The 12,908-nt window shown below is 38.5% G+C and overlaps 1 protein-coding gene across 1 annotated transcript; it reads right to left on the minus strand.

Moving 5' to 3' along the window:
* Positions 1-195: 195 nt before the first annotated feature.
* LOC145460292 (28S rRNA (cytosine-C(5))-methyltransferase-like) lies at positions 196-12,685 on the minus strand. The gene is made up of 11 exons (XM_081445048.1): positions 12,478-12,685; positions 11,836-11,894; positions 11,479-11,668; positions 9,386-9,510; positions 7,108-7,236; positions 6,635-6,750; positions 5,792-5,900; positions 4,398-4,526; positions 3,495-3,602; positions 2,990-3,098; positions 196-1,970 (listed from the first exon to the last, which is right to left on the minus strand). The coding sequence occupies exons 1-11, from the start codon at positions 12,674-12,676 to the stop codon at positions 1,561-1,563; spliced, it is 1,683 nt and encodes a 560-aa protein (XP_081301174.1). The 5' UTR covers positions 12,677-12,685; the 3' UTR covers positions 196-1,560.
* Between the last annotated feature and the right edge of the window lie 223 nt (positions 12,686-12,908).

Raw genomic sequence — 12,908 nt, forward strand, 5'->3', positions numbered from 1 at the left:
ATAGCCCTTTTCACGGTTACCATTGCTCATTTGCATTGCAATAAAATCTAGCATGTATGTGAGGCAATTTCGGGCTACTTTGTAGTTTTAGCCCGAAATTGCCTTGCATCCACGTTGGATTACATCCTGATTACATTGTAATGCAAATTAAAAAAAGGGCTATTGATTACTAACACCACCTACCCCCTCCCCTAAAAAAAGAAAATAGTAATTGAAAAATATATGTACGTATAAATGAACTAGTAAATAAACTTCATAATAAAACACTGTGATAAAATAGAAAATTTTAAAGCCATTTAATTTTTGGTTTCAAATCGCTTAACGTCATTATCAAGTCAACCGAGTGAATAAAATGGGTTAGAATTTAACCATAAACTAGGAATTCCTTAGAGACACGAATTCAAAGAAAATTTTCGCTCAAAATTACTAAAAAAGATGTCTAAAATTTATAATACAATAAAAATTGACACGTAAATGTCGAGTAAAAAGTCTGGCATGAGTCTTTCTTTGTATATAACACAGATTTAATTAATTTATTACCTTAACTCCATACTTACAAAAAATAGTGGTCGTTTAGCCTCCAAGTCGATTAGCCCCTAGCCGGCTAGCCCCCAACTAGAAGTAGCCGGTTAGTCCCCAACCAGAAGTCGACAACACTGTCTATTTCTCGTTCTTCAAGCGTAAATATGGAGGTTAATGGACTTCTGGTTAGGGGCTAACGGGTTCGGGGCTAATCTACTTGGGGGCTAAACGACCGGTAACCGTTGGAGCAAGGCCCCATCCACACTACCCCGGACAGTTTGAAAGCGGCCTTTTTACTCTAAAAACGCATCAAATGTTTTCCGTCCACACTACGCCGGAGAAATTTGAAAACGCAAAAATCACCGGCCATTTTGGATGGAAATCACGTGATTATCTTGATGTTTCAAAAAGCTCCGTTTTCAAAATGCTTTTCGTCCACACTAAAACTTAAAAGCTGGCGTTTACAAATTCTTCCGGTTTGAAGACCGTTCTCGAAAGCTCCATTTTCGTGACGGATCAGAGGAGACGGTAGGCTTAACCGTAGTTTCAAATTTCTCCGGCGTAGTATGTTCAATCTGTACGGGCTGAGTGTGCACCCGACATAATCTGCCTCGCATTAAATGTTTTCCGTCCACACGACGCCGGAGAAATTTGAAAACGCAATGATCACCGGCCGTTTTGGATGGAAATCACCTAATTATCTCAGGTGTTTCAAAAAGCTCCGTTTTCAGAATGTTTTTCGTCCACACTAAAACGTAAAGCAGGCGTTTACAAATTCCCCCGGTTTGAACAGCGTTTTCGAAAAGCTACGTTTTCGTCACAGATTAGAGAAGACGGTAGGCCTAACCTTAGTTTCAAATTTCTCCGGCGTAGTGTGATTGTACGGTCTGTACGGGGCCTAAATGACGGGTTGTGTACCAGACAATATCTGCATCGCACAGATAACATTGAAGTTATAAACCACACATTGATTGCTAACCGGAGCAAATAACCCCAAAATTCTGTGTCCCTAGTCTTTAATAAACAGTTTGTGAATTATCAAGAGCAAACAGAAACTTTTTTCTTCTTTTTCCGGTTCTTTTTCTTTTTAACATTACTCAATCCTAGATTGCCTCTTGAAGTCCCAGGTTGATTTTCTCCCTGGGTTTTCAAATCGTTCGGTTTCTTGTTCCGTTTACGACGTTTCTTCTTCGGCGATATATTATTGCCAGAACTTTCCATTAACTGTGCCAATGGCAACGACGATTCCTCGTTTCTCGCTTTGTTTGTTAATTGTGATGACAGTTCTTCAGCTGTGTCTTCATTTGGAGTTTTTCTCTTCCGCTTGTGTGACACACCATTGCATTCCATGGGTATCTGTTCCGTCTCGCTATCCTTTCTCACAAAGAGTGCCACAAAAAACCCATTGGTGTAATCCTCGTCTGGCGAGGCACGAATACACTTCTCCGCTGTGGAAAGTACAAGGAAAATATATTACATTAAAATTCCAGGCACCCCGATCGATTAACTAATCATTCATGAATGAACCAGACAGCAGTCCGTTTAAAAGTACGTTAGTCCGTTGTCTGTCCGTGGGTCAGTCAAGACACTCGGTCATTCTCTCAATCAGTCAGTCAGTCAGTCAGTTTATCGGTCCGTGAGTCAGTCAGTGCGTTAGTCAGTCAGTCTGTTAGCCAGTCAGTCGAAAGTCAAGTCAGTCAGTTAGTCATTCAGTTAGCCAGTGAGTCGGTCGGTCGGTCGGTCGGTCGGTCGGTCCATCAGTCAGTCAGTCAGTCAGTCAGTTAAATAGCCAGCCAGCCAGTCGGTCGGAAAGTCAGTCAATCAGTCAGTCAGTCAGTTAGTTAGTTTGTCAGTTAGTCAGTCAGTCAGTCAGTCAGTCAGTCAGTCAGTCAGTCAGGTTAATTAGTTGAAAAGTCGTCAAAACAAGTCAGTCATGTCAAACTTCAACAACAACAACAACAACTTTATTGTTGGTCAACATCGACCTCCTAAAATCTGAAAGCTGCAATTATGCGCATAATTTTCTACTCTCGTCATTACAGAGCTATTCTTTTATCCCATTAATAGATAAACCTACAAGAGTTTACGGAAATTCTGCTACCCTAATTGATAACATACTTGTAAATAATACAACCAATCTCTTATCCTGTGGTAATATAATTTCAGATATCAGTGATCATTTTTCGCAGTTCTGTGTAATGTCAAATAACGTAATGAAAAGGAGTGTTAACGGATTTAAAAAAGTCCGTGATTTTTCGCACTTTTCGGAAGTTAAATTTTTAGCGGAGGTCTCAAATATTAACTGGAATGAAATAATTTCTCTACCAAATATGACCACCGATAAATTGTTTTCAGACATCAAAGCAAGGTTGCTGGCGCAAAGCAAAACAAAACTTCGCAAGAATACGAACACTAAGCTTCCTTTTAAACTTAATGTCTACGTCGCTTTAACAGTTTCGAAACTCACCTCCTGGAAAGACAGCCAACCCTCTGTGTGTCCAGGAGGGTAGAGCATGTCCCAGTGCATATCTGTCGCCGTTCGCTTTCAAAGCCGCCTGAACCACGTCTTCGTTTTCCTTCAGTAGCAAACAAAAACAGAACACCTTCCACACTTTATTTCAATCTTATTTTCAATTCTAACCTTAATTTTGAGCACAAGCAGGCCTGTTTTAACAGATCATGATAGGGAGTGAAGGATTTCACATTTCTCACGCGAGCTCCTAAGCCCATGTTTATCGCGCACGGAGTCGGTGCCACTCGCGCGTGGAAAGTGTGTGGCTCGCGCGTTACTCGTGCTCTGCAGTGAATCCCTCATGCTTCATACAGAGAGAGTAGCTACATGTATACTACCAGCAGTCTTGCAATTTCGTGGCTACGCAGACCAAAGAATGACGAGCAAGCGCAAATTTGTTACAAACACACTTCTTATAAGTTGAGTGTTCTTTTCGTTACATAAATATCAGTATAAATACCTGTTGATGAGTGGAGCATGTTGAATACACAACTCTCTTTACGAAGGGAAAGGACAAGGCGTGGTTTAATACTGACAACTGAAACTTGGCAAGTGATTCAAGTCTTTGCTGCAGGAAGAGAAAATAGACAATCTGCATTTACAGCGCAAATAAAAGAGAAATTCGTCAAATTATGGCAGGAGGAAAGTTAATTATCCGTACAAAAGTTAGCTAGATAAATAACTATACTATTAGAAGTGGTACCCAGTCCTTCTGAGGCTAATGTTACATGTACCACGTGCGTTGCGTGAATATTTTTGCAGAGGATGAAAATGCTTGTAACAATGTTTGGGCTGATACACTCCCTTACCCTTCATGACCGATTGAAAATAGATTACTACCTCGGCCAATATTCCTATCTAGTCTTCTCTGTAGAAGACCACAGTGTAGTTTGACTAGTCAAGATTCTGGCCAAAATGTGCTTCATTACCGATTTTCGTGGCACCAGCATTGCATTTTGAATAGGCCATTTCCGAGTTGTTTTTTGCTTCTCTGTCAAAACGAGCGTTCGTGCGAAACCATTCATATGAAAATGTGTTCCACCTACAGGCTTATGTTCACGCAAATCAAACTCATTTTACTGTGAAAGGTTTTGCGCAAGGGCTGGTTTTGAAACAGAGGCGCAAGGTAACTCGAAAATGGCCTATTGTCTTACACTTATATACATTGTATAGCCAGAACACCCACACTAAAAGGGCATTACTGATGGCCAGTAGTATAACCTGATAAAACGAGTCAGACAATACTTTAGACAAAACTCGGATCGTACCAAGAGGTTTAGCTTAATAGATTACTGTAGATTTACCCCACACTAAAGAGGTGCAGTTTGAAAGTCCATTGGTAACTATAGTAACTTACATGTACCTGTTTCTTACATTCATCTTCTGTGTCATCAATTAAATTGTCCATTCTACTAGCAATGCCTGATCCACTACACGAAGGATCTAACACAATGTATTGCACTTGGCTGTATTTCTCATCAGATGGGTCAACCTAAAACACAGAAAAAGAGAGGATCAATTGTCTCCTGCTTAAGTTTGGTTTCTCTTCTTTTTCTGTTGCAAATCCAGTAGCTCATCGGGTTAGCTATGTGATGTGAGGTTTGTCAATCACAGGTTACAATTCCCCTCCCCCACCCCCACATCTCTCCCATCTTTTGAACATCAAGGGTCTGGAGACCAATATTAATCAATACACAACCGTAACAATTACAACAAAAACATTCTGCCAGATACTTGGCATCTTTAGGCTGAATGTCATCATGAACGAGGAACTACAGGACAAGAGGATGTAACAACGATGATAAAACGAAGCAAGTGGAAATGAACTGGCCATGCCTTGAGGAAGGGGAGACATAACATCACCAGAATGGCCATTAAGTGAGACCCTCAGGGGTAGAGGAAAACAGGAAGACCAAAGCTATCACGTAGACACAAAGTGACAAAACAGCTGGACAGCATTGGGAAGACACCAGGTGAGGCTGAACTGATTGCAAAAGAACAGGGACCAGTACTGGGCTAAGGTGGAAGCCCTATGCCTCAGGAGGGGCAAAGAGGATCAAGTACTGACAGTTACACTGTGCTGCACCCTACACCATAATTTAAGGTAATTCCTCACATTTGCATTGTGCATCCTTACTGCACATAATTTATGGCGTCATTAGTGTGTGCTCATGCAAATGCACTTTGAAAACATGGCGGATTTGCCTTGATATTAAGTTCTGTCAGTTAAAAAATGGCCATAGCTCACTAACGAGCTCAAGCACCCCAATATTTTTCCAGTCATTTTAATCAACTAATCATTAGCTTTGCATGAGAAAAGACTGATCTGATTTCTACTGTTGAAAATTGAATAAATAAGGAAAATAGCAGCTGCACTGTAGTCTTTTCTATTTTGCAGTTTGAGAGCCATGGCAATCAATTTGGTTCCAATATTTTAAGACGGATTCAGCTGTCTGTCAAAATCAAACTTTAAAAGATTATTTGTGTCCGACACAAGTATTGACTGTAGTTTGAGGCGTTTTTTCATGAGTCTGGGCTCACAAAGAGTGTACAATAACTTGGAATGGCTTTCTTGTAACAAGCATTAAATAATGCTAAAATGGGACATTTTCAACGCCTCACTACTCCGTTACGAGCATGGCACCCCTCTTTTTATTTTATAAATAAAGTTCTCATATGATAACTATTCAGTGGACAAAGTTTGAACAAAAATCTATTGACAGTTTTATTTCAGGGGAATTACCTTCAGACACTTACCTCCAAAAAACTGCAGTTTGTTATTGCAACACACTCCACAGCAGCTACCCTCATAAGCCTTTGCATTACCCTCAGCCTTTTACTATCAGGGTCAAATGCAAATATCTTCCTGCAAAAAATACCACAGTAATATTAACCATTCACAGATTTCACTTCTCAGATATTCAAAGGTAAAGAAGCCCACAAAAATTAATTGTGGTCAAACACTAGGGGGTTTCATCCACAGACATGCCATACTTAAACAATGCCATTGAAAGTATTGCTCAGTTCTAAAGCTTTCAGAAGAAATATCACAGATTTACATGTAGTAAAGGGTTTCATCCATGGACTAAAACACTGCTCAATAACTTTCATTTGAATGGTCAAACACTTGGGTTTCATCTACAGATGTGAAAGTTAGAACCACATTGTACAGCATAACAGTACCACATGAAAGTTACGGCTCTTCTCACTTTCACTAAAGTTACATGTAGAACCACTTTTAACAGCATAATAAACAGTACCACATAAAAGAAATGCTCAATAGCTTTCATTTGAATGGTCACACACCAAGGTTTCATCCACAAACTTAAAAGTTAGAACCACATTGTACAGCATAACAAACAGTACCACAATGATAGAACTGCTCAATAGCCTTTTGACATTTAGATGGTCATACACTAGGGTTTAATCCACAGAAAAAAAGGGTTTGTTAACATTCCTACATGTATTTAGCCCAACTTCTAATGGTTAAGTCTTGCATTTAGCAGGCTAATTTCTAGTACTAGAATTGATTATGATACAACTGACTTCATTAATTACATACATGTATAGCTGGATTTTCAAATGTTTATGAAATCATACCCCTTATCATTCATTAAGCTTGCCACATGACTACTTTTATTTCCTGGAGCAGCACAAGCATCAATCACATGAGATCCAGGAGGTGCTGCTAAGACATGTCCAGGGAGGCAACTGGCCTAAACACATGATTGAAATATGCAAGACTTTTATTAAATTAAAATCATGGCAAGTGTCCAAGACTTGGACAAAATAGTTCTATAGGATCTCAATGAGCTTCTACATATAGCTGTCACAATTTCATAATGTACATGTATTGCCAAAGTCCTGCTATGATTTGCGATCTTAATGTGCTTGCTGTTGCTAAGATGTACAAAATCTCAGCAACCAAAAACATAATCTATAGTCATTTCATGGTGCAGATCTTTCTAAAAATCTTGCCGAGATTTGTCAAGAACATAGCAAAAAAATTGCACTGATGCATAACATTAAAATGTAAGCAGCTAATATAAGAAGACATTTTTCTCACAAGGTACCTTGTCCTGGAGAACAATACAGCCACTGACATATAGAGGATGGTTATGAAGATCTGTTCCAGCTGGGAATACCAAGACATCTGATAGATGTTTATCACACATAAATTCCTTGTTGGAAGAATTCTTGCTCTGGAAACAAAAATGGCAATTACAGTTGCTGTAATAATTATCAATACATAATTATATACACATTTTTTGGAAATTTGACAATAAGACAATTGACATAATTTCTTGGCTAGTAAAATCAATAAAATTAATATGATTGTCTCTGTTGGGGTGCAAGGCACGGTGCCCTAATGGCTAGTGTGGCATAGCCTGAGGGGTTGTAGAGGGTAAATTTTTCAAGTACGTTGTTTGTAATCCATGTTAATCTTTTCCATCCGTAACCATCCTTGTTCCTTTATGGTTTATTGAGTTATTTTTTTGTAAAAAAAATACCTCTTAGTCGGCGCGTCGGGTATGTTATGGGCGGGTCAATGGGTGAGTGAGTGAGTGAGTGAGTGAGTGAGAGATGTATGTATGTCACACCAATCAGATTGGATCTACTATGAACAGCCAATCAAATTTCTTGTTGTAAAGGTAAATGGTACGTGAGAAACACAAGGTATGTATAAACACAAGGACTTTGGTAATTGAAAAATAAAGAGTGAGTGTATGTTGCCGGTTTGTGATTTTTAGTCCGGTTTGGAGGGGAGTGTGACAGTTACATACGTACATTGGGTTGTTTTAGAGTGCATAATTTTGAGTGTAATGGTGGCTAGTTATGAACGAGATGAGTCTTGAGTTTTGAAGCAGTTCATGAGTAGTAGGCAAATGGCACGAGATATTTTTATTTTTAATTACAAAGGGTAACTTGATACTTTTGTTTTTCACAAGGAGTTAATTCAATTAGAGGTCACGAATCGTCAGTTCTAGTTCTTAGGACATGTTTTAGAGGAGACGAGACTATTTAGATTTGAAGCAGTTCTAACGTTTACAATAGTAAGTGCAGGTAACGATTGTTTTGTTCTTATTGCATGCAAATATAACGAGATATTTTTATTTTTTAGTTACAATGGGTGATTTGACACTCTTGTTTTTCACAAGGTAGTAAATTCAATTAGAGCTGACGAATCGTCACCACTTGTTCCCACGAGATGTTTGTTATTTTTAGTTACAAATGGTAACTCTACACTTTTGTTTTTCATATGGGAGTAAATTCAATTAGAGCTTACAAGTTATCGGCTATTGTTCCCAGGATGTTAAACAAAAAAGAAGCTTTCATTTCTAGAGTGTTTTTACGTCTCTGCAGTAGCAGTTCAATATTTTTATTTGATGGGCATTTTATGACATTCTTTTCAGTCCGATATTTTTAAAGGTAAAAAGTATGAAAACTGCTCAAATGTTCTTTGAAGACTGCGTGGCACCAAGTTAAAGTGCAATTTAATTAAATTAGACTTTCAACGTGTCAGAGAGGGTTTTTTTCTCTTTCTTTCTATTTTCGGTGAAGTTGTGTTGTGTTGTGTAAAAAGGGTAAACTTACGACTCGTATAAAACGCGAAAAAGTCTCTTAATTAACTTGAGTATTTTTGAGCAAAAATTCTTCTTGGGGGCTGGAAGGGCTATGTGATCGGTGAGTGAGGGAGTTATGCATGTGCGCTTGTCGCACCAATCACAGTGCGGGTTGTATCAAAGAACTAATCAAATTGCCTGTTAGAAAATAAGATGGTATCTACATTAATCTGGAGACGTGTCAGATTACTGTAGTTTTTTCAGTCAAACACTTTATGGTTTACTATTTAGCTATCTTACCATGACCGACGTAACATCGTATGTACATCATAAATTCCCAGTTTCTTTCTTGCTGTACATGGCAACCGAAAAAACTTGTCAAATTAACCAAATCATTGCTGCAAACAGCTCCATGAATGCTCCTATCTCCGACACTTCACCCAAAAAAATAACTCTTGCACGTCTTGCGTGCCTATGTTTACTATCTCTTGGGTGTTTTGCTATCTTAGTTAACTACTATTTTCAGATTTCTGTCAATTTAAACGTAATACTGTGACTGAGCTCCTGCTACATCCTGAAAAGGGCTGTTGTCTGTGACTGATATCGAGTAATGTTTAAATGTTTCAAGGCTTTTTGAGGAAGGAGAAAAACCAGGTAAGAACCAACTATAAGTATATTACCCACATGACTCCTGGTCTGAATCAGACCTGGGATGTTCTATACGGAGAGAGGCTGCTCTACAAGCTGTATTTCAAATGGAGACAATCATATCAATTGAAATGTTTACCTTTGTGACAAATGAAGCAATATTTTGTGGTTCAACTAGCTGATAGCCACTTTCTCTGAAATCCCAAATGACATCCTCCAGTGATGTCTTTATTCTGTTGATTCTGACATAACGAGGAATAGAACCTAATACAGAACAAAACATAGTTTAATACAGCAGAGAACTTGTGCCCCAGAATACACATGTTGGATATAGTGAAAACATTATGGGTGTAGAGGCTGACATGTCATACATACAATGTATCATGATATGGGTGTACATGCAGACTTCCCAGGAGACTTCAGAACATTGATAACATGCAAACTGAGTTGTGAATTTAGCAGAGTTAAAATAGTCGGTCGAAGTAAAGCTTTGACAACAACAACACACTTCATTACCAAAACAGAAAAACTCTTAGTTACAGAAAAAAAACCAACTAGTGACACAATCTCAGATAGTGCAGAGTAGAATGTATAGCTCTGGCTTGGTAGTCACACATGTCCTCACCCCTGCCTGGTTTACTCCTGGTTTGCATTTACTTTGGTACCTAGGGTTTTTCCCTTTGCTGAATATGATAGGACAGAAACCTTGATAAGACATAGTCTTGTCACAATCTTAGCAGCACGTATGTTTCATGTCTGTATTTTCATTTGATGTTCAACAATAACTAAATCGGGAAAGTTTGGCTAGACATGAACTTTTTGGTCTCTTTCATAGAGACAATCTAAAGAGAAATAATGAGAGAGAAATAGATAAGCGCTGAAGGAAAAGCAAAAGGTTTCCATTCTTAATTTGAACTCTGGCAAACACACTAGTGTAGTTTGATAATAGCAGATGATATTTGTTGAACTGAGCTAGGGGCAGTTCTAAACGATACGCAGTCACAGTGGCATTATTTGCACTAAAACAGGAGAGGTGACATTACCCAAAAAATAACTGCTGTCCTCGGTCATATCACACAACATATAAAAACCCACGGGAGCTCTGGGGATGAAAACGGAGTATATCACACATGCTAACAACGCTACAATGCATGCGTCTTACATGTTGGGTTCCACCACAAGGAAAAGCACTCAAAGTTTTTGTGTTGTGTGATTTCAAATGAACTGCATCTTTCAGCTAATATATAGTCGGCACGAATGCTGACTAGTCTGCACATGCATTTAGGGCAAATTGGTTTTGTTCTAAAGAGAATAGTACCACCAGGAGAGCAAGAGCTTTGCTAAACCAAATGCATGTATATAGCTTTGTGATGTTCTGAATAAAGTAAGGTAGGTGTTACACATTTTTACATAGTGCACACAGGCTCCTACCCCTCCCCAACCACTTCCTTGCCTCAAGACTAGTAAATTAATTGATATTAATTAATTAAATAAACGTTAAAGTTTACACCTTATTGCCTTATAACCTTACTACCTTAGTGGACATCAAGCCCCAAACCATCCCAATAGTGCACTCTGCACTAAAAATTACTAGATAACTTCACCCAGAAGAACTTAAAGTTAATTGAGCCAAGTAAAATGAAATATGTTAGACAGTATTTATAGATATCTAATACCATTTATGTATTTATAATGTAGAATCTGAATTTGCTGGACTTATAATCGATACTTACTGTAAAGTTCAAAGCAAAAATGTTCAGTGTGAAAATGGAGTGGGGTGTTTGTCCATGCCAATTGGATACAAATGGGGCAGCTTTGGGACAGGATAAACTGTGAACATTTGATGTGCACACAAGGAAATTTGGAATTTATTTACATGTTATATCTATTTCAAGTTCCTGCCAAAGGTTAATATGCATTAAAATAAATTTATAAACCAATATAGAAGAATCATTTTTTATTATATCGGCTCAGTAGGAATTTTAGTCTGGCTATTACTGTGGCTTGTTTGGGGGAAAACTCTCTTGTTATATATATTAAAAGTACCCTTCATCCTTGGTAAGCTCACTTTCTCCTGTTCAAACCACTTAGATGTAGCATTTGTGACTTTCCCTACACCCCATGATCTACTTTAAGTGTTCAGACTGTAATTCTGAACATTCTGAATCACAGAGGAACTCATCACAAACAGCATTACTAAAAGGGCCACTACTTATCTTTTGTCACTCATACCTGCCTTGAGAGCAGCCTTTGGTAACAGATCCTCATTGCGATGAACCTTAGCTCTAACTTTCAAACGTGCTAAACATGACTGTAAAGCTGCTTTGTTCCTAGAGATGCACTGCTTCAGTTCTCCACCACATTGAACTCCTTGGCCAAACAGAAAATCATAAACTAGCACTAGGGCATAGCTTTGCCTGAGCTACATAGACAAGAAGGCATTTTATAATTATTATAACAGTCTTAAGTACAGATCTGTCTTAAAATTACATGTGATAGTCGCAACATTCTTTAGTACAGATCTATCTTAAAATTAATTGATTGCATGATCTACACATTCAACCTTAACATTCTCTTTATAATCATTACCCTTTTCTCAAGCTTTAAAAGCCTCGTTTGTTGGAAGATATCTTCCAGAATTCCCCTGTCTAAAGAATAACACAAATAAGAAAATCAATCAATCTGTCATCTGACGTAAGAGACGTTGTCATCCTAGATACTTCAATTTACAGTACAGAGATCTGAGAGACATGCATCCCAGTTTCCGTAGCATGAAGTTACCAGAAGTATTGCAGCCTAAACAGGGTACTCCTTGGAAGTATGACTTCTTGCGAGTCCATAGCATATAATTTTCTTTTTTTCTATTGCATTTGTTACTCTGTTTCAAACTGATGGTTACTAAGAGTCATGTGCATGCACTACTCAAGTTTTATACATGTAGAATGTGTGAGTTTTTTTGTGAAGAGCAACATTGTTATATCATCAGGGCTCATAAAAAGTACCATCCGGTCGTCCGGGACAAGTACAGTAGATTTTCCTGGCGAGGCAAGCAAATTTTAAATTCTCACTTACCCGATGGGCAAGGGATCAGGCCACTCGTCTCAAACTAAATTAATAAAAGAGCAAACTAAGACTTGCCCAGGGCAAGCAAAATTTGCGAGCTTGTCCAAAGAGCAATCTGCAATTCAAGTTTGTTTCGAGCCCTGATCATAAAATTTGTTACACACTTACATTTCAGCGTTTCACATACAAGGGCGTAAAGTTTCTTCTTATTAGGAAAACGATTATTGATGACAAACGATTTAGCTGTCCCTTGTTTCTTTATCACTTTTTCGACAATTTGCGCTGCACTCGAGTAAAGTGCCGCCATTTTGTAAATATGTAATATATTAGTACTTAGTCTTCTTCGCTCTCCCGGACAGACGCACATAAAGGCCTGGTTTCATAGCTTTTCCCAGCAGTTCCCGGTCCTTCCCGGTCGTAAATAAAGAAATGCGCACGCAGACAAGAGAACAGCAGGCCACTTGTCTCTTTTTATTTGCAATGCTAGAAAAGTACTTAGTACCGACAGCGTATTTGGAAAGAATGGAGGTAAACTGAACTATTAGGCCGTGGGTATCAGCAGCAATTTTTGCGCGGGAACGACATTTGCCGTTCGCATT

The sequence above is a fragment of the Orbicella franksi genome, chromosome 11 (genome assembly GCF_964199315.1).
Source record: "Orbicella franksi chromosome 11, jaOrbFran1.1, whole genome shotgun sequence".
Lineage (NCBI taxonomy): Eukaryota > Metazoa > Cnidaria > Anthozoa > Scleractinia > Merulinidae > Orbicella > Orbicella franksi.